The following is a 22,742-nucleotide window of genomic DNA, read 5'->3' on the forward strand; positions in this document are numbered from 1 at the left end:
AAATGATCTGGATACAATGAAGCAATGAATTAAGGGAAAACTGACATTACTTTGTAACATGAAAATAGTAATTTAATTGCAAATATAAAGTCTGGGGTTGAGAAAACTCAACATTAGAAAATAGTCTATAAAAATATTCTATGTCAACAGAAAAAGATACTATTACAATAGCTGAACATTAACAACAATTCTGTTGCTATAAAGCAGCAGAGATGTTGAAAATAGACCAGAACCCTCTAACTTATTGTAGAGTGAATCACAGAAGTAAGTAAAGTAGTCTTTGGGTGAGCTATTGATGTTACTTAAAAGATGTTTTGGAAAAACTCAGAGATTGATGAAAGCTGGTATCTTTTAGTAGTTAAGAGACTTTGCTGCTTGGTTTTCTAGTGTCTTATCTTGTTCAGAGATTATGTGACTAAGTCTTAAATAAAGGGCAAGGGGTTACTGTTATTGATTCTTCTTTCAAGATAATGGCCTCCTTCTACCTTGTTTTGAACATCAACAAATTATTATGGGGTAAAATATGTTCTTTTTTTTTGGGGGGGGTGCTGGGGATCAAACCCAGGGCCTTGTGCATGCAAGGCAAGCACTCTATCAACTAAGCTATATCCCCAGGCCCCAAAATATAGTCTTTTTTTAATATTTATTTTTTAGTTATAGTTGGATACAGTACCTTTATTTTGTTTATTTATTTTTATATGGTGCTGAGGATTGAACCCAGGGCCTTGCACGTGCTAGGCGAGCTCTCTACAGCTTGAGCCACAACCCCAGCCCCTAAAATATATTCTTAATACAAAAATGGAATAACTGAATTTTATTTTCATGTTCCTATGTTTTTTTCTTTGAGATTTTGAGAATTTGGGGGAACCGAAGAATATGAGCATAAAGCAACTGAATTTACTGACAGAACCAGGCATAGTGGCACATGCTTGAAATCACAGCAACTAGAAAGGCTAAGAGAGGAGAATTGCAATTTTGAGACCTGTTTGGGTAACTTAGCAAAAAAACTGTCTCAAAATTTAAAAAAAGGGGGGGCTAAGGGGCTGGGGTTGTAGCTCAGTGGTAGAGCATCCCTGGGTTCAATACCCAGTATCAAAAGAAGAAATATTCACTGACAAACTGTTTCGATCACTTCTCTCAACTTTTCTAAATTATAAAAATAATGCATTTTTATTAGAAAACAAACAATACAGAAAGATATTAAGATATATCATTTTTCATTAAAACTGAAAGGTCCCCTGTTTTCCTTACTCTTTAACTGCATACCCCACTGCTAATAACCTGTTCAAATTTTGTCTATGTATACATAAACACATACATATTGTCATTTTTTTTAAATAAAATTTGATCATTTCACTTTAGTTATCATTTTTGGCTAATCAAAATGTAGAAATATATTGCTTTTATTCTATTATTTCTGTGGGTCTTTATCCTATTAGATGTAACAGCCCATATGAAGACAAAGCCTGTCTTATTAATCTTTTTTCCTAAATGTCTACTGCAGTACCTTATGTTTATTGAATAAATATTTGTAGGCTTGAATTTAAGCAAATGGACAAAAACTGAAAACAGGTTACTCTGAAACAATAGCCAGATAGGATCTGGGATATAATTGAGTGGGAGAGGGCTTGCTTAGCATGTGAGAGGCCCTCCTGGGTTTAACCCACAGCATTGCAAACAAACCTGTTTTTTGCCGATTGTATATAACCTTCTGAAAGGAAAAGAATGAACCAGAAGAAAATGCTGATGAGCTCCCCCTTAGACAGTGAGGGGAACCCCAGCTAGTGAAGCAGGATAAAGGCATCATTGAAGCTATGAGTTCTTAAGACCCTCTGCCAAATCTCCACCTCCGCCAAAAAAAAAAAGAAAAGAAAAGAAAGAAAGAAAAGAAAAAGAAGAAGAAGAAGCAAACTTGATGGCTCTTAATGCAATCATTATTCAATTTGATCATCAAAGTCTTTAAGACTTTAAGAACCATTCCACTATTATTTGAAGTTGGCACTGTCCAAAATGCTATGTAGGCAGAGCAGTCTCTGTCCTTCCAGTCTAATTACAGTGGTGTAAACAACACCGTCCTCAGGGAAAGGCAATCAATGTAGGGGTGATCCCAAAGGAATTCAGTTAGCCTCTGACACCAGTAATATCAACCTCGCTGATTCTAGGAAAGAGGCATGTTACACGCTGTGCTGGGCACTTGGATAACCACATGGTTTTCTAAACACCCCAAATTGGCTGGCAGGTCCTCCATGACCTTTATGATTGTCCTGATTTCCAGTAATACATAAATATATTTTCTTCTCAGCATGCAAGAGTGGGGTATTGTAGTTTCTTTCTGGGACTATTTAGTTCTTTTAATAGCCAAATACATTTTAAAAAATAAAAATTTACAACAATATGTTGTGGTTCATGTCAAATAGCCCTTCCCCAACAGCTTCAAAATTTAGAACTGGCAGACATATGGAAAGCAGGAGGGTGGGGAAAAATGATTAGAACCCTGGGTTCAAGTCCAGTCTCAGTTTATTCTCTAAAATGGGACTTGTAAGACCTTCTTGCAGAAGCTGTATTATCAACAACAGGTCATAGCTGATTCACCAGGAGCATTCATTCAACAAGTATTCTATGCCTGTGTACAACTGTGAACAAAATAGATAGTTGCCATACTTAAGAAGCTTTTAGTTAGGATAGGTGACCCATGTTCTGTAATTCAGCAACTGGGAAGGGTAAGACAAGAGGATCACAAGTTTGAGGCCAGCCTGAGCATAAACTAAAAGGGACTGAAGATAGTGTAGTGGTAGAGCATCCCTGGGTTCAATCCCTAGTACTGCAAAACTAACTAACAAAAAATAAAGGTCCTAGGCCAGGTGTGGATCCAAGTTTTGTGGGCCTGACACTTATAAATGAGAAAAATATCACAAAAAAATTACTTCAGACTTGAAAAGTCAGATACCTTTTTTTCCTAAGGTCCTTGCAGGAATACCAGAAATTCTTACCTAGAAATGTGTCCAATTGTAGCCTGGTTTTCCAATCCACATAGAACATCACCAAGGACCTGGGTCAGTGAAAGGCCCTGAAGCTTAGCTTCATTAGTCATGATAAATCTGCCTTTGCTGCAGGCCCTGAAAATGGTAGGTCTTACTTTTATTATAATAATAATACATTATTTATAATTTCCAGGGTGGCTTCTATATTGACTATCTTTAACTCTTTGTTCTTAAATTCTGAGGAAAGGCTTCAAGTCAGCAATTCAGGCCATTTTAGCTTCAATTTTATCGAAGCTAACATAAATGTTATTATAGCTGTGTAATAACATTTATGTTGCTTAAAATATTATTTCAGGCTTGGCACTGTGGCACAAGCCTGTAATCTCAGCTACTCAGTAGGTTGAGGAAGGATTGCAAATTGGAGGGCAGCCTGGGCAACCTAGTGAGATCCAGTCTCAAAAAAAAGAGGCAGTGGGTGCTGGGAATATAACTTACTTATAGAATGTGTCTGAGTTCAATCACCAGAGCTTGGGCAGGAGGTGGGGGGAATAGAACGGGTATAATATTCTTCTTATGAAAGGTAGCAATAATTGTATTTAATTATTTATTTATGATGCTGGGGACTAAACCCAGGGCCTCAGGCACTCTAGGCAAACACTCTGTCACTGAGCCACATCCCTAGCCCAAAGGTGGTAACTTTTGTTAATACTGAATTGTCTCCTAAAATTAATGAAAGTAAAATATATTTTCCAAGAGAAGTTAAGATTGTCAAAAAATTTAAGTAAATAATGGTTACATAATGATGTTCTTTAAGGCAATAATAGTCACATATGTTTTTAGCAATGCACACTAAAGTCTGCCTTCATTAACCAGTCAATAAATATGTGTGGAATTCAGGATAAATTAATGTTAAATAATCTGGAAGAGGAACATTTGTAATTAGCATAAAACTTGACACATACACACACACACACACACACACACACACACACACACATAAAGAAGTGCTGAATAGATGAAAACAGAATCAAATTGAGATTAATCCCAGTCCAAAAGGACAATGAATGAAACTCAAACCACTGCGAATAATAAACAAGGACAAACGTCTACCCACAAAAACGGGAAAGGTAAGGGCTTAGGAGTAACCTGCAGGAGACTCTTCATGCCCTATCACATTTCCATTGTGATTTTTCATAGCAAGTTGAATTATTTTCAACTTTTTGTTTCAAAGTACTTCACGTTTACACTTTCACAGGGTCTTCACCTCTGTGGTCTCATTAGATCTTCACAATAGTTCTCTAGAGTATTTATTTTTAGCTCCGTATAATGAAGGAGGAAACGGGGATCTCTGAGAGGGAAATGATTTGTTTGAGATCATAAAGCTTATGAGTAGCAGAACCAGCACTAGAGCTCAGGTCTCCCGCTTGCCAAACCAGTGTCATTCATTTCCCCTATAGGACCATGTAGGTGAGCAACACCTTTATGTCATTCTCAAAGGCCATTTATTCACAAAGAAAGCTATCAGTGTTTTGCAACAGATGGTCAAAGAACACTGAAACCAATGGGAAAAAAAAAAAAAAGTATGGGAAGCAATTTGGGAATTTAATATAATTTAAAAACTAAGTAATCCTGGGCTGGGATTATGGCTCAGCAGTAGCACACTCGCTTACTGCGTGCAAGGTCCTGAGTTCGATCCTCAGCACCACATAAAAAATAAATAAATAAATAAATAAATAAGATAAAGGTATTGTGTCCAACTACAACTGAAAAATAGGTATTTTTAATAGATAAATAAATAAATAGTCCAGCCACGCATGGTGGCACATGCCTATAATTCCAGTGACTCAGGAGCTGGGGCAGGAGGATTGCAAGTTCTGGGCCAGCCTCAGCAATTTAGCAAGATCCTGTCTCAACATAGCTTAGTGTTAACTGCCACTGTGTTCAATCCCCAGGATAAAAAAAAGTCCATTTCTAGGATTACCAAAAGGAAATAATTCAAATAAATTAAAAGCTATATGCACAAAGTTAGTTATTATTATATTATTTATCACAGGAGAAAAGAATGAATAAAAACAAGTTAATTTTGGGCTGAGGATACAGTTCTTCTGATAGAGTACTTGCCTAGCATGCACAAGGCCCTGGGTTCCCTCCTCAGCACCACAAAAAAAAAAAAAAAAAAAAATCAATTTCTATTAGAAGAGAGATGCCAAAGTAACTCATATTTTATCAAACTGTTGAATTGTGATACTATTAAGATAATTATGAAACTAAAATAACATGGGAAATGTTTAAAGTGATTTTAACTGGGAAATGTATTTGGAAAGGCTGAACAGGAACACAGAAATATGAAAACATTGTTATGATTTTGGAGCTTTTAAATAAATTTTCTTTAGCAATTTTTATTTAATACTTTTAGTAAGTAGCTTTTTAATAACAGACTAGTTTACAGTTCACATGAAGAAACGTGACTAAAATCATGCGAAGATATGGAAAATTTAACTTTTGGCAAAGGATTGAGAGTTCCTTTAATGCCCATGTGTGATGTGCTGAGTTTGTGCATTTGTCCTCACTCCATCCTTTCCACCAATGCCCCTCTTGTTCTCCTGACCTCTAACCCTCTCCTCATCTCTTTCTTAAGTTGTGCCTGCTATCTTATTTGTTTCCTATCATCCACAGAATTTATCTGAGTCTGTACTTCCAGGGGTATCAAAGGCAGCAGGCATGTTAGACTGGAGGAGGGAACCAGAAGAGATATTAGCCTCCCATCCCGCCTCACTGTCTCAATGACATGGGCCCCTGAGACTTGGCTCAAAAGGAAAAAACAGCTCACTTCCCTGTTAAGCTAGGGAATCTAAAGAACAAAGGCTGAAGCTCCCTTAACTCATCATTCCAAAGGTAGATGGCCTTGTGCAAGATAGTGGGTAACCTTGGGGAACTGTCCATGCTGCTGTGCAAGGGTGCTGGGCCCAGTTTGCATTCTACGAATCCTGTTTTAGTCTTTCCAACAGAACTCCTTTATGAGTGCAATTCAAATAACACCTGTAGATATCCCTGTTTCATCAAGATTTGTGTCAAATTCACTATCTCGGAGGAAAACATTTTTACCTTGTGACTTGGCAAAACGACCAAGGTATAACCATATGTACCACAGAGAGAACCTCCCCCATTCTCGACTGAGAACGGAGAGGCTGTCTTCAACCCTGAGTAAAGATAACCTTAGATACCTTGATAGCCTATGCAAACAGCAGCAATGGTGAAAGAGACACAGTGGAACATGAAGGTCACCTTGGGGTATGATAATACATGCATATGGGTATCCAGAAAAGAGGTGGGAAAGGCCTTGCTGAGGTATAATATGCCTGTTGCTCTCTATGCTGCACTGTGTCTCATTTAAATTCTTATGGAACCAAAAATCTTATCACAGCCTAGGTCATCTTTCATATAATTTCTGAAGTAGGTAACTATTACATCTCTTTTGAATAAATTCTCCTGCTCTGTTTTTCCCTATTAGACGTGCTGATTCCAATTAGGACTAGGTTAATACATTGATGCTGATGGTATCTCACCCTCCCTTTAGCATCTTGTAGTATCTTATTTGCAAGGCAGCTAGTTTACACATGTGTGGTGCTTTTCTGGGTACATATCAGAGGCACATGACAGCCCTGAAGAGAGCTGCTGGTCACTGTGTTCTCTATGGATGAAAGCACTCAAGCTACCGAGAGATGAAATGAACAATGAGAATAAAGCAAAGAACACCCCCGCCCCCACCTGAATCCTAGTAATGCGCTTTTTATTTTGAAACAAAATAAAAAGGAAAGAAAGAAAGAAGGGGCTGGGGTTGTAGCTCAGCAGTAAAGCACTCGCCTAGCATGTGCGAAGCCCTGGGTTCGATCCTCAGCACCACATAAAAATAAATAAAATAAAGGTATTGTGTCCATCCACCACTAAAAACTATTTTAAAAGGAAGAAAACACTTTTCAAGATTTTCCTCAGTGTTTCTAGCCCCAGAAAATTCCACAGAGTGGCTAAGACCATGTAAGGCTGTATGCCATGTGTTCCCTGCTCCTCTGATTCCTTCCAGAAGCTCTGACCTCAAGTCAGAGGAAGACATGAGGCTAGAGTCTCAATTATTATGAGAGAAAATGTTCTTAAAGATTTCCAGAGCTGTGGTTGTGACTCAGAGATAGAGTGCTCGCCTAGTGCGTGCGAGGCCCTGGGTTCGATCCTCAGCACACATAAAAATAAATAAATAAAAACAAAGGCATTGTATACAACTAAAAGAATTTTAAAAAAAGAAAAAGAAAGAAAAGAAAAAATTTCTAGGTGTTTCCAGGATCTCCCAGTGAAAATCTAGTAAGATCAGAGATGCCTCAAGGCATCTACACCTGTAGAAAATCTTCCAAGGAATGATTTAAATTAGCTTTCCTTGCATTAAGGAGGATGGCACCAGTTTTGGAATCCTCACCCCTTACATCAACACAAACTTTCCCCACCCTAACAGGATTTATAGAACATTTTCAAGCTCATAAGATCTAACCAGTTTGAATTCATTGCTCATATTTGATTATTTTTGACCTACAAAAAGGCAGTTTCAAATGGTTTGTCCTTATATAAACATCACCTTTGAGCAAAAGAAAAGCTAAAGAACAAAACTAAAAGGGCATCATAGGTTTAAAATAACAAGGATTTGGCCAGGTATTGTGGTGCACACCTGCAATCCCAGCTCCTTGGTAGGCTGAGGCAGGAGGATCAGTGGCTCCTGGCCAGCCTGAGCAACTTAGTGAGACCATGTCTCCAAATAAAATAAAAAGGGCTGGAGATAGAGCCCAGTGTAGAGCTTCTTCTTGCCTATCATGCATGAGACCCTGCATTCAATTTCCAGGACCACAATAAATAAACAAGGGTTTGCATTTGTCAAATAGATAAGAAATTGAGAGACGTGGGGAGAGACATCAGGAGACAAGCAAGTGGGACTGAAGCTGCGGCTCAGAGGTGCAGTGCTCGCTCACCTAGCACACATGAGGCCCTGGGTTCCAGCCTCAGCACCACATATAAATAAATAAAATAAAGGAAATAAAGGAATTGTGTCCACCTACAACTAAAAAAAAAAAGATTAAAAAAAAAAAAGAGGCAAACAAGTCAAATTCTGAGGGGAAGAGCAGTATAGAGAAAGGACAATTCCGTGGTTGACCAGTACAGAGAAGTGGCTTTGGGCATTTAACGGGCCAGGAATCCTTAATTTGAGTCCTTAACATTTGTTCCTCCTTCAGCCATAGCTCCTGGCTTTTTGCTGAACTATGTCTTCTAGCTTTTGGTTACATTTTCTTTTAATGTTTTATTTTATATATTTTTATATGTTTCTCTTCATCATATTTCAGTCTTATTTTCCCAATGAGTAGCTTCCTGAGAACAAGTTCCCATGTCATATTTCAGCTTGTTAAGACACACATTCAGTAAGTGCCAGTAAGTATCTATTAAATAGACTTGAAACTGATCAATGGACTCTGTTACAAGAGAGCTCACCTGGAAATGTAAACTCTAGGAGGACCAGTAATAATAAGGTCCATCTTTTGGTGGGACTTCTATGTGCTCTAATCTATGCCACAACTTTTTTTTAATACCTTAATTTTATTTATTTTTATGTGGTGCTAAGGATTGAACCCAGGGCCTCGCACATGCTAGGCAAGTGCTCTACCACTGATCCACAAACCCAGCCCTATGCCACATATTTAATACATGCATTAGTTCTAAATCTGACATCAACCTTACAAAGGATATTAGTATTATTGATCTCATGCTATATTATCAGTCTCATTCTACAGCTGGGCTGTAAGAGATTTCAGAAAGGTTAAGTGACTTGCTTCATGCCACACAGTATACATGAACTTCAAGCCCAGGTGTGCTGCCAGAGCCCACACTCTTTCCATTGGTTTTCTGCCTCGGGCAATGCCTGCCATCCTTTTATAATAATGGATATAATACCAGAGACCTGTAGAGTGTTTACTCTGTACCAGACACTGTTCTAATGCCATTCATATATGTTCAATTTATTCGGTCCTCGCAACTATTTTCCTAGGTGGTGAGCTCTATTATTAGCCATTTTACCTTGTATCATCAGTCGTTTTACAACCCTTGTAAGGACAATAAAGGTCAATGATATTTTCTTCTTATTAGGCTCATTCAAAAGTTTGGCATAACTACAACAGAAATTTCCGCCCACATCAGAAAGGCTATGTATCGATCACATTGGGATCCCATTGGATTGAGCCAAACAGGTCAGAAAACACGATGGATGTGAGCATGTGCCAAGAATCCATGGTTTCTGTGCTCGGATGGTTTGCCACCCCTATTCATGGGAATGGCGACTATCCAGATACCATGAAGAAGTCGCTCTCCATTCTACCCCTTTTCTCAGAAGCAGAGAAGGAGGAGGTAAGGGGCACAGCTGACTTCTTTGCCTTTTCCTTTGGACCCAACAATTTCAAGCCCCCAAACACCATAGATAAAATGGGGCAAAATTTGTCACTCAATTTAAGAAAAGTGCTGAACTGGATTAAACTGGAATATGGTAACCCCCGAATCTTGATTACCGAGAATGGTTGGTTCACGGACAGTTATGTGAAGACAGAAGACACCACAGCCATCTACATGATGAAGAAATTCCTCAACCAGGTTCTTCAAGGTGGGTTGCACATTAGCTCAAATTTTTAAAAATGTTGAATCCTTATAGGATATTTAAAGTCCCCTTTGAATGTGTAATCATTGTTGTTGTGGGTTTATTTCATATTGTACAATGTTGATAGAACTTTTAAGTATTATTCCCATGCCCTTTCTTTTTTTGGGGGGGGTGTGGGGGGGTGGAAATCAGGGATTGAATTCAAGGGCACTCGACCACTGAGCCACATACCAGCCCTATTTTGTATTTTATTTAAAGAAAGGATCTCACTGAGTTGCTTAACACCTCACTTTTGCGGAGGCTGACTTTGAACTCTCGATCCTCCTGCCTCAGCCTCCTGAGTCACTGGGATTACAGGCGTGCACCACCATGCCCAGCTTTATGTCCTTTCTTAAATAAAAGTTTAAGGTCAAAATAACTTCAGACTACAGGTAGACCTTTAATTGTTAGGAATATGATGTCTTATTCTTTATAAATGATACAATGCTAAAAGAGATAACTTTAAAGTTCCCTATTGGGTTTCACTTTATTCTAAGATGCTTCTCGAAATTGTGATCCATTTTTTCTTTTATTATGTGACTGAATGATAAAAGATCTGAAGACAAAACTGAGAAATTTCTATTCATCCTAGTGATTTCCTCTGACCTCAACATATCTCCTCATTCCTTTTCCTTTACTGAAGCAGGACATCTTCAGGTGGACTGAAACAATGGAACCAAAGTCAAGCTCAGGTTATGATGGTTTTATTCCCTACAGAATTGGGCTCCTTTCATCCAATAAAGGAATTCTTTGTGGATCTGGCTAAAACTCTGTAGCTCTTTTTAGAAGTCATTAGTCTACAGGAAAATCCCAGCTTCTTCAGGAGAGAACCTTCAGGGAGGGTCCTCAGGGAGAGCAAGACTGCCCCAATTCTGCTGTTCCAGATTGCAAGAAGGAACAGCATGGAAGAGCTATACCCAGTCACAAGCCACATGCACAAGAGGGACCTCAGAGCAGAGGATACTGCCCACAGGGCCTGGGTCAAGTTCTCCACACTTGGGCAGAAGAGGTGTCCATTCTACCTCTTGGAATCTTTTGCCATGGATTTTCCACCTTTTAGGGAAAGAATGTCAGTGATAAACCCCCAAAATGCAAAACTGAGGCATTTCTAAAATAGAAATGAAAGCTTTTAAGGAAAATGATTCAGAGTGGGCTGGGGATGTAATTCAGTGGTAGAGCACTTGCCTAGCATGTGGGAAGCCCTGGGTTCAATCCCCAGGTACTGTCAGAATGTAGAAAGAAAGAACAAAGAGGGAGGGAGGGAGGGAAAATCAGGGTTAATATGGGAATTGTTTGTGTTGCTTATGTTGCTATTCACAATTTATGTTTACCCAATTCCTGCAATTTACTAATTCACAGTTTTAAAGCTAGAAAGGCCCTTAGAGATCATCCTTTCCAATATATTCTGTTTGCAAATAAGGAAACTGAGGCCAAGAAACTTGCCCAATAGCACCCTCCCAGGAACACAGCAGGGCAAGGCCCTGGGCCCCCTGCCCTCAGGCCCAGTCAGAGCTCATTCTCTTACATCACTTTGTCTCTTTTACCTCCTTATATCTACACAGACTTATGCTACTTCTAAGAATTGACTTTTCAGTCCCTGAAGATCAGTTTCTTAGAATGGATAGTTTGTCCACAAATGGGAACAAAACCAAATTTGAAGTGAGAGAAACTCTTGGTCATTAGCAGACATCTGCATTAGTCCCAGAGGGTTGTAGAAATTATCATGCCTCCCTGTCACAGATCTCCACACTAAATATCAGTAATATTTTTCATTTGATCCTTTGTGCCATTCAGTTATGAGGGGTGATGTGAATAGGGGTACCATTCTAGATGAAAATAACTGCCATGTTTCAGGAAGGAACATGCATTTTCTATTTGATATAACTGGCCCACAAATCAAGGAAAAGGTTGGTTTCACAATACACTGTCCCCTGCCATGTTAGTGAAATTGTAAATTGGAGTGTTTACCTTTCTGAATGTCTCTGCTTTTTTTTTTTCCTTTGTGCAGCAATAAGGATTGATGATATTCAAGTGTTTGGTTATACTGCCTGGTCTCTCTTGGATGGTTTTGAGTGGCATGATGCTTACAACACCCGGCGAGGATTATTTTATGTGGATTTTAATAGTAAACAGAAAGAAAGAAAACCCAAGTCCTCAGCACATTACTATAAACAGATCATACAAGAAAATGGTTTTATTTTGAAAGAGTCCACGCCAGATATGCAGGGTCAGTTTCCCTGTGACTTCTCCTGGGGTATCACTGAATCTGTTCTTAAGGTAAGTGGCTACCTCCAAATCAACCATAAACTGGAGAAGATAGGACACCATGTTTTATTTCATTTACTCAACGATAGCTAGGAAGATAGGTATTAGGCAATGTCAAATACCATGGTTATTTAGAGGTAATGGAGCAGAGTTGAAGAAAGAGGAAGAAGGAGATGAGGGCTGAGACATTTTCATGGGCCAGAAGGTTTACTTGGTGAGGGAGTCCAAGTGACCAAGAGGCTGCCCTCTGGAAGTGTATAGTTCAGACAGAACTTAAGACCATTGCTCTGTGAGAAAAAACAATTTTATATATTTTTGTTTGTCCAAAAGCAAATCATTAGCAGTCCTTTATTTAAGCAAATAGTAGATCTGGGTAATTTGCCTTCTGAGATCTCCAAATCCCAGTGGAGCACCCCCCACATCTCATTATTCACCTCTTTCCAATGTTTGCTCAAATGTCTCCTTCTCAATCAGACTTCCCTGCAATCAAAAACCCTAAATCTACCCTATTACATTCTCTCTTCCCTGCTCTGTATTTCTATACAGAACTCTTCACCATCTAACTTACTATGAACCTTATCCATTTTTCTTATTTATCACCTGTCTTCTCCTCCACCATGCAAGGTGTGTGAGGGCAGAGATGTTTAATTATTTGATGTCTGCTGTATGCTTTAGTAGGGCAGCACCAGGCACATGGCAAGTCCTCATCTCTTAGAATCAGGTGAGTGAATGAGATCACCTTTTAGAGCCAGGTATGGGTGTAGAGACTTTCCATTCCAAATTCTTTATTTTACAGGCCAGGAAAGTGAGACCTATCAATTTTCCCAAGGCAACACAAGTAGTGGCAGAACTATTATCAGACAGTCTGGAAGCCTTCAGATACACAATGCTCTTTCTCAAATAACTATTTTTGTTTTTAAAAAAAATTATTATAGTTGTAGATGGACAGCAAGCCTTTATTTTTTTTTTTTTTTTTATATTTTTAGGTGGTGCTGAGGATCAAACTCAGTGCCTCACACATGCTAAGCAAGCGCTCTGCCACTGAGCTACAGCCCCATCCCTAAGAACTACTTTTATTTTTAAAAAAATTTTTCCTAATAACTATTTTTAAAGCCCATACTTTTTGCCAAGCATGTAACTATTGCATGCATGCACATTCTATTTAATCTTAAAAATATCATTTTACAGACCAGAAAGCTGAGGTTTAGGGAAGTTACATAACTTGCCCGCAGGTTACCTAGGTCTGTCTCCTGAAAACTATGCTATAGAACCTCACAATAACACCCAATTTCCTGTACTTTAGAAGTGTATGAAAAGACAATGAGTTGTACAGGAATGGGACCAGACAAAAGGGTCCAAACCACAGTGACCAAAGTTCACAGATTATTGACAGGCATAGTGGCGCACACCTGTGATCCCAGGAATTTAGAAGGCTGAAACAGGAGGATAACATGTTCCAGGCCAGTCCCTCAGCAATTTAGTGAGGCCCTAAGTAACTTCGTGAGCCTCTGCTTCAAAACAGAAAATAGAAAGGGCTAGGGATGTGACTCAGTTGTTAAACAACCCCGGGTTCACTTCCTGGTGCAAAAAAATATATGTAATTTTTGATATTCACAGGCTATGGATCTCAACCCCTGGGGCTATTAAAAGTAACATAAACAATGATTCATCTTCTGCTTGTGTCCCCTCTTAAACCACTTATTTATCCAGTTCCTACTTTTTCCTTCCTATGACCATCTTTTCCCTATGACTTCAGTAGGTTGATATTTTTCACAACTCCAGACCCGGCAGGTAAAGACCTGAGGGGATATAAGAGCTACTTCTCCCACCTGTACGGGAGATCCAACCTTCAAGTTCCTGCTTTAGCTGAAGACCCAGCAGCTTCCCAGTGATTGACACTGTGATATCTGCCCTACTCCTAGTTTTAGGAGCAAGAACTGATCCTGTGTGAGGGGAAATCATTTCTGTGGTCTGTTAGGCCTTGGTTTCATACTCACCCCTCGGAGCCCAGGAAAGTCAGCTTCTGTTCATCAACTTGGACTAAGAATGGGGATGAATGATTTGCCAAAGAAAATTATGTTGGTTTTTGAAAAATCAGCCAAAGGATGTATGACTAGATGCTATGTGGGCAGAAAATTGGATATCGTGTTTAGAAAGACTAACAAAAATGAAATTAACAGTTCAAAGATATTACTATACTTAACCCCACACATTCCCATCTTATTTTCCTCTAGGCTCTAGTATCCTTTGTTCCTTCAACATTTTATTTTGAAAAATTTGAAACTTGTACAACAAAAACACATATTCTCTTCCTCAAGACTGACCAATTATTCATGTTGTCACTTTTTTTTTTTTTTTTTTTTTTTTTTTTGGTACTAGGGATTGAACCCAGGTGCTCATCCCCAGCCTGTTTTTATTTTTTAAGATAGGGTCTTGTTAAGTTGCTTAGGGCCTTACTAAGTTTCTGAGGCGGGCCTTGAACTTGTGATCCTCCTGCGCCTCTGAGATTATAGTTGTGCACCACCATGGCCGTCTAACATTGTCACATCTACTTTATCTCAGCCCCTCTCTTCTATGAACCACGGATAAATTGCAGACATCATTATGCTCCACCCTGAAATATTTCAGCATGTATCTCCCAAAACAAGGACATTCTCCTGTATCACTCCATCATCAAGAGGCCCAGAACATTTAACATTGATTCAATCCATCTTATATACAATCCATATTCAAATTTTCTAAATATTCCAAAAATGTCCTTTATAGATATAAAATTATTTTTGGATCAAGAATGCAAAGAAAAGGGGCTGGGGATGTGGCTCAAGCGGTAGCGCGCTCGCCTGGCTTGCATGCGATCCGGGTTCTATCCTCAGCACCACATACCTACAAAGATGTTGTGTCCGCCGAGAACTAAAAAATAAATAAATAAATATTAAAAATTCTCTCTCTCTCTCTCTCTCTCTCTCTCTCTCTCTCTCTCTCTCTCCTCTCTCACTCTCTCTTAAAAAAAAAAAGAATGCAAAGAAAGGTCACACGTCTTTCATCTTTATTTTTTATTTTATTTTTTTTAAAAGAGAGAGAAAGAATTTTTTTTAATATTTATTTTTTAGTTATCAGCGGACACAACATCTTTGTTTGTATGTGCTAAGGATCTAATCTGGGCCGCACGCATCCCAGGCGAGCACTAGTGCTTGAGCCACATCCCCAGCCCACATCTTTCATCTTTAGCCTTCTTTAATTCAGAACAATTCCTTCAAGTTGATGGTATTGGCAATTCTGACAAATTCAGACCAATTGACTATAGAATGTCTCATGCTTTGGAGTTCTCTGATTATTTCTTTATTAGATTGAATTTACCAGTTTTGGAAAAATGATAAATAGATGATATTGTGCACTATCAGTGCATCCCATTAGGAGGTACCTGATGTCAATTTGTTTTATTATGGAAAATATCAATGCAGTTGAAGTAGTGTCACCAGATTTCTTGGTTAAGGTGGCACTTGTCAGATCTCTTAATTAAATGGTACCTTTATTTTTAATTAAGAAGTGATTAGATGAAGCCAGGTGCAGTGGCCCATTCCTGTAATCCCAGTGGCTTGGGAGGCTGAGGCAGGAGGATTGTGAGTTCAAAGCTAGCCTCAGTAACTTAGCAAGGCCCTAAATTTTGAGACCCTGTCTTGAAATTTAAAAAAAAAAAAAATTAAGGGGGCCAGGGGTTGTGGTTCAGTGGTTAAGTGCCCCTGGGTTTAATTCCTGGTACCCCACCAAAAAAAGTGATCTGATGATGATACCCAGAGAATATATGAATATCCTGTTCCTGAACAATAATTCAAACAACTGTTTTAAAATTCATACATGAAACTTGCCTCTCATAGATAGCAAAATGGAGAAATTTGAATTAGACTGTTCCTTCTACACTTATTAGCTGGGTTCTCTGAAGTTCAACTTTTTGTAATTCATTATTATCTTTATAACATTATTTATTTTTATGCACAACTTGTCACACACACCAGGACCCCTTCAAGCTGCTCACATATCTTTTGACATTTACCTTCCAGTTTTTAAGCACTTCCTTGTTTTCCAGCACTAGATGCCCCAGCATCACCTCATTCTTTTTCTCTCCCAGACCTGAAAAAAAATTCTCCAAGGAGCCCAGGATCCTTTTAGTGGGGAACACAACTTTAAAAACAAAATCTGGAAATTGGGGCTGGGTTAAGGGTTCATCATATTTAACTAGATTTCTTTGCAGGCTAATCAAACCCACTTGCTGCCTAAAACTAATACTTTCTGAAGAGTTTTTAAAGTAAAACCACCAGGCGCAATGGTGTACATCTGTAATCCCAGTGATTTGAGAGTCTGAGGCAGGATTTTTCAAGGTTAGCTTAGGCAATTTAGCAAGCTCTTGTCTCAAAATAAAACAATAAAAGGACTGGGAATATAGGTCAGTTGTAAAGCATCCATGGGTTCAATTCCCAGTACCACAAACAAACAAAAAGGTAACAGATATTTATTTGATCTTGCCTTGCCGCATGGCAGGATTGTCTTTGTGAATAACTTTTTAATATCATAATGTCGTCAGCTTTTCTACACACTGAAACTGACCATATAGGCTAGAAAGATTTCACTCAAATAATTAATTATATCCAGATTAAACTTCATGCTCACATGATCAATGTTCTCTAGTTTAATGTTCTAGATAACTGGTTGGCAGATGGCAAGTGGGCAGTAATATGGTTTTGTAATTATACTATGAAGGATGACACATGAGAAAACAATTAGAGGGAAAATATTTACCAAAGGCTAATTATCATTTTCCCTGGTGCATTTAAACTCAGTCATGAAAAGAAAAAGTACTTTAACATAAGTACAGAACATTTATTTGCCCTTTTTAGTCTTAAATTTAGAAATCCCTTTTTTAAGTCCTTTGTTTTAGTTTAGACTCAAAGATCTACAAGACAATTATTGCATCCAGGGAAAACTAAACCCAAGTCATGACTACCTTACATTATACAGTGCTTTAGGGTCAACAGAGCCCTTTTGCAGAGCATCAACTCCTCACCACACACCTGGGAGGCAGGTGAGACAGCTCCATCACTATATAATTGCCAAGCCTAAGTTTCAAAGGCACAGACTAGGACAGACTGTAATGAGACACTACCAGATCCAAGGGGCAACGTGGGGAGTTTTATGGGTATTTTATTTTATGGGTATTCTTTCCATTCATAATCCAAGTTCTTTGCATAGAGAAAGAATTAATTTGTAATGTTGTGAACAACCAATAAAAAAATAAAAAATTAAATCAAAAAAAAAAAGAATTCAATCATCTTCTTTTAGATGAATAAATCTGTGTTCTGACAGATTTATGGGTGGGGGAGATACAGTTGTATTTTGACAGGCACGTGGGTAGGGGGGAGATACACCTGAAGCAAAGATAATATCAATTGGACTTTTCAAATAGAAAAAGTTGAGAGGTGCATTCAGCCAATGAAAGGAATCATTGCCTACCCCCATCCTGCCGTCTCTTAGGAACTGGAGCTGTTGTCAACCAGTCCCCTCTAAATCCAAGTGCAGTCTGAGAACTCCTTTACACCTTTGTTTTCAATTTGTGACAGGGTTTAGAATCCATCTTTCATAATTGCTTTTAACTGAGGATAGCAAGTCAATTTCCTGATGCATTTGAAGAGAATCACATGAGACCCCACTGTATAACCTGGATTTTTAGGAGAAATGAGCTGGAAAATGGCTTCTCAGTCTTTTCTCAGTTTGTTTCCAAGCCAAACCCTGAGTATGGTTCCTTCCCTATGTTTCCTGGTTTCCCTGGAGATGCCAAGGGCTGGAAGGGAAGATAACCAATTCATCAGGCCTTTTCTCTGCATCACCAGGAGAACAGCCGGAACACAGAGGTCATTATGAAGGACATATGCATAATGTATTTTCTCTCTTGTCCTGAGAGGCCCCATAAGATCAGGTCCTTCTTCCTCTTAAAGGGTGTATTGCTGAGAGCCTCAGTTAGCCAGCATGTGCTTTATCTGAATGTGCTTCTTTTCCCACAGCCGGAGTCGATGGCTTCCTCCCCACAGTTTACTGACCCTCACCTGTACTTGTGGAATGCCACTGGCAACAGACTGTTGCACCGAGTGGAAGGAGTAAGGCTGAAAACGCGGCCTGCTCAATGCACAGATTTTGTCAGCATCAAAAAACAACTTGAGATGTTGACCAGAATGAAAGTCACCCACTACCGGTTTGCTCTGGACTGGGCCTCAGTCCTTCCCACTGGCAACCTGTCTGAGGTCAACCAACAAGTTCTGAGGTACTACAGGTGTGTGATCAGCGAGGGGCTGAAGCTCAGCATCTCCCCAATGGTCACGTTGTATCACCCCACCCACGCCCATCTAGGCCTCCCCACGCCCCTATTACACAGCGGGGGCTGGCTGAACCCGTCGACAGCCACGGCCTTCCAGGACTACGCAGGGCTGTGCTTCCAGGAGCTGGGAGACTTGGTGAAGCTCTGGATCACCATCAATGAGCCTAACCGGCTGAGTGACATCTACAACCGCACTAGTAACGACACCTACAGGGCAGCCCACAATCTGCTGATCGCACATGCCCTGGTCTGGCACCTCTATGACCAGCAGTACAGGCCGTCCCAGCGTGGCGCGGTGTCGTTGTCCTTGCATTCCGACTGGGCGGAACCAGCCAACCCCTATGTCGACTCTCACTGGAAGGCGGCGGAGCGCTTCCTCCAGTTCGAGATTGCCTGGTTCGCAGATCCTCTGTTCAAGACCGGGGACTACCCCACCTCGATGAGGGAGTACATAGCCTCCAAGAATCGGCAAGGGCTCTCCAGCTCTGCGCTTCCTCACTTCACCGAGGACGAGCGCAGGCTGGTCAAGGGCGCCGCCGACTTCTATGCCTTAAACCACTTCACCACTAGATACGTGATGCACGAGCAGCAGAACGGCAGCCGCTACGACTCGGACAGGGACGTGCAGTTCCTGCAAGACATCACCTGCCTGAGCTCCCCGACTCGCCTGGCGGTGCTGCCCTGGGGAGAGCGCAAGCTGCTCAGGTGGATCCGGAAGAACTACGGAGACGTAGACATCTACATCACTGCCAATGGCATCGACGACCAGTCTTTGGAAAATGATCAACTCCGAAAGTACTACTTGGAGAAGTACGTTCAGGAGGCTCTGAAAGGTGAGGTTCGGGGCCAGCTTAGATACAGCAAGGTGTGAGGTTCATGTTAACTGACAGGAACAAAAGAACAAGGGGAGAAGGCTCATTAATGATCTTGTTGGCTTTGTTTAGAATTGTAGGATTATGGCGCACGCCTGTAATCCCAGGATTTGGGAGCCTGAGACAGGAGGACCGCGAGTTCAAAGCCAGCCTCAGCAACAGCAAGGTGCTAAGCAACCCAGTGAGACCCTGTCTCTCAATAAAATACAAAATAGGGCTGGGGATGTGGCTCAGTGGTTGAGTGCCCCTGAGTTCAATCCCTGGTACCCTCCACCCCCCCCCAAAAAATAGAATTGTAGGATTAGGACAGTAAGACTTTATAGAATTATAGGAGCAGGAAAGTAAGAAAAGAATGAATGCTTAGAGAAACCAAGTGTGGTTACTGGGCAGCACCAAGGGCTGAGATTCAGAATGCGGACAGACAGGCAAGATTTTTCTGCTTGTGATTCTTAGAATAAATGTGATAAGAACTATTGTGTTCATGGCTCTGCTTCTTAAATTTGCTTTTAAAAATATTTTTAGATGATTTATATATTAGTTTTACTTCAAATCTTTTAAAAATTATTTTCATAGATTGTAAAAAAAAGTTTTAAAAAGCCTTCAATGAGTGAGAATCATGACATTTTATTTTATGGACATAAGTTTAGCTTGTTTCAATGAAAACTAAATTCTTATTCAAAGATACTTCATTGTAATTAATGATTTCCATTTTTGGTATTTTTCAGCATACCTTATTGATAAAGTCAAAATCAAAGGCTATTACGCATTCAAACTTACTGAAGAAAAATCTAAACCTAGATTCGGATTCTTCACATCTGATTTCAGAGCTAAATCCTCCATACAATTTTACAACCACCTGATCAGCAGCAGTGGCTTCCCTTTGGAGAACAGTAGTCCTAGATGTAATCAGACTCAAGAAAAAGCAGAGTGCATTGCCTGCTCATTTCTCCTGCAGAAGAAACCACTGATATTCTTTGGTTGTTGCTTCTTCTTCACCCTGGTTCTACTATTATCAATCACTATTTTACATCAGCGAAAGAGAAATCAATTTTGGAAAGCAAAGAGCTTACAAAACATACCATTAAAGCAAAGCCACAAGAGAGTCCTTAGCTAAAGTGATCTGTCTTCACATCTTACAAAATTCACTCCAGTTCTATATACTGGGAACTTACAGTATTCCTGCATAGTGTAAGAAAGAAGACAATTTGAGATACAGCAGTAATCAAGATGATGACAATCGATGTCTCTGCAGTGTGGTTTAAATGAGCTTTCCCTTAGGTGTTGACATCAACAAATTCAGTTCTTGGAGCTGAAGAATAAGACTTCAATGACTGTAAACTATGAGGATTACCTGTTAAATTGCTTCAGGAAGCATTTTCCATCATTATTCTCTAGCTTCTCTAATTATCAATATCTTCTCATGGTTTAAAGAATTATTTTTAAAAAGTGAAAGTTTGTCAGACTCCATAGCAGAGATTTAAAACTATTCTTTAAACTGGATAGTTGGTGACATTCTGTCACTTCTAACAAGGTGCTTTGTCCTTTAGGTCAGGGTGGTTCTGAAATAAAAAGTAAATCTCAACAAGGTAAGCAGTGCTTGTCTATAGCCAGTTATGGCAGACTCTGAAGTGCATCAATCTGTTTTCTCAAAAAACCTGTCAAGTATTTCAAAAACATCTAAATTTGTGAGACAGGTTTTTCTCAAAAACATTATCAAACATTTCTAAAACATCTAAACTTGTGAGCTCTCTTATTAGATTTGTGAATTTTAGAAAAATTCAATTTCCATAACTGATCTCATGGCAAGATCACAGGATAAAGATTAAAAGCTGGACCCAACTGTCTGTAAAGACAGGAAGTCACTCAACTTGACTAGTACAGAAATTTCACCTTTAAATAAATTGAGCACTTCTTCTCCCCAATTTTCATGAAGTGATAAACAAGACTTGGTAGACTTAGTAAAGTTAAAAAGATGTAAATTTTACTTATTGGTTATCAATAGCAAAGTGCCATATTATTATTCCATAAGACCCGCTCTTCCCCCTAAAGAGTTTCACTGCTTTTTACATGCATATAGCAAAATACAATGTGTGGCCCTTTCTGGACCTAGCAATGTGACTCTGGATGAGTTGAGTATTACTAGTCTAAATAAGTTAAAATTATTTTGTTTTACTTACCACTTTGTAAGGCTAGAATTAAGTAAATTCTTAAATCTGAACTGAGAGTATTTTTTTAATGAACCTGAATGTACACCAATTTTGGCTTATAATTTTTTAGATTAATAAATATTCAAATAATGGCCCTTGCACACATTCACCGGCCACTCCAGGAATTTAGAGTCAAAGGAAAGTAGTTTGTTTCAAAAAGCCTTAGTAGGAAATTATCCTAAATTAAAGGTAATTTTCATTGTATCCAGAATTCATTATCAACCCATCAACCTCTTTTAACATCCAGGTATTGAGAAAATGTGTGGTTAGAAGTCAAATGTACACAATTGGAATTCTAACTGATCATGAAGAGCAATTATATTTCAAAGGTGGTGTAAAGAGAAAATTGATCATGCAAATGCTTAAGGAATAGGCAATAAATTTGCTGTGTGGCTGGTCAAGTACAAATGGTAAAATCCTGCTTTTGTCTCTTTCTCCCATTATACCCATTCTCTTACCCTTCTTAGGCTTAAGCATGTTTTGCAAGATTTTTTTTTTCCCTTTGAGAACTTACTGTGCCTAATGCTATGCATAATTATAATTGGTCAATTGTTCTAACATGTTGACTATGTAGAAAAGTTAAGTCATTTAGAAGAATCACTTGGATGGGCTGCAGCTAAGTGATAGAGCACTTGCTTAGCAAGCTCCAAGCTTGAGGACCTAGGTTCCATGCCTCACACCATCATCACCACCATAGCCACCACCCACTCAACACCCCCCCCCACCCCGACTTGGCTTCTCCCCTTTTATGCCACATAGGCTCATCCTGACCCAAGAGTTACAGTGAAAATCTTTGGTGTCAATTGAACAATTCATTATCAACTCATCAACCTCTTTTAACATCAAGGTGTTGAAAAAAACGTGGTCAGAATAACAAACATTTTCAGGTTTTGTTTTCTAGTCTTCAAATATTTTGTGCCCTGATTCAAGTATCTTTTGTTATTTATGATTTCTGAGTTTATTAGACTTTCTTTTCCCCAGTCCTTCTTATATTTTGAGACAGAGTTTCACTAAATTGTCAAGGTTGGCCTTTAACTTCAGATTCTACCTCAACCTTCCTAATAGTTGAGACTACAGGCATGCATGTACACCACATCTGGCCTATTTTTTAATGTTTACATTACGTATTCTTAAAAACATGGTTTCCCTTTTCAAATTACTTTGCCATAAACTCCCCAAATAGCCAAGTTCCTTAGCTTAAAGCTTAAGTCTTCCCTTACTGCCACTTTGGGAGTATTTAAGTCATTGTCATATGAAAAACCTTAAATATTTAATATGGGGCTTGAGACCCTGGGTTCTATCCCCAGCACCATATAAAAATAAATAAAGATATTATGA

The 22,742-nt window shown here is 39.2% G+C and overlaps 1 protein-coding gene across 1 annotated transcript in view; it reads left to right on the forward strand.

The window, feature by feature from the left end:
• The window catches only part of Klb (klotho beta), a 32,938-nt gene extending 11,118 nt beyond the window's left edge, over positions 1–21,820 (forward strand). The window contains exons 2-5 of the mRNA XM_005319919.5: positions 9,156–9,663; positions 11,705–11,973; positions 18,015–19,158; positions 19,923–21,820. Coding sequence (XP_005319976.1) covers positions 9,156–9,663; positions 11,705–11,973; positions 18,015–19,158; positions 19,923–20,311 — 2,310 coding nt within the window. The 3' untranslated portion in view covers positions 20,312–21,820. The remainder of the gene's footprint in view (positions 1–9,155; positions 9,664–11,704; positions 11,974–18,014; positions 19,159–19,922) is intronic.
• The last annotated feature ends 922 nt before the right edge of the window (positions 21,821–22,742 follow it).

Source organism: Ictidomys tridecemlineatus, chromosome 9, assembly GCF_052094955.1.
Source record: "Ictidomys tridecemlineatus isolate mIctTri1 chromosome 9, mIctTri1.hap1, whole genome shotgun sequence".
NCBI classification, from domain to species: domain Eukaryota; kingdom Metazoa; phylum Chordata; class Mammalia; order Rodentia; family Sciuridae; genus Ictidomys; species Ictidomys tridecemlineatus.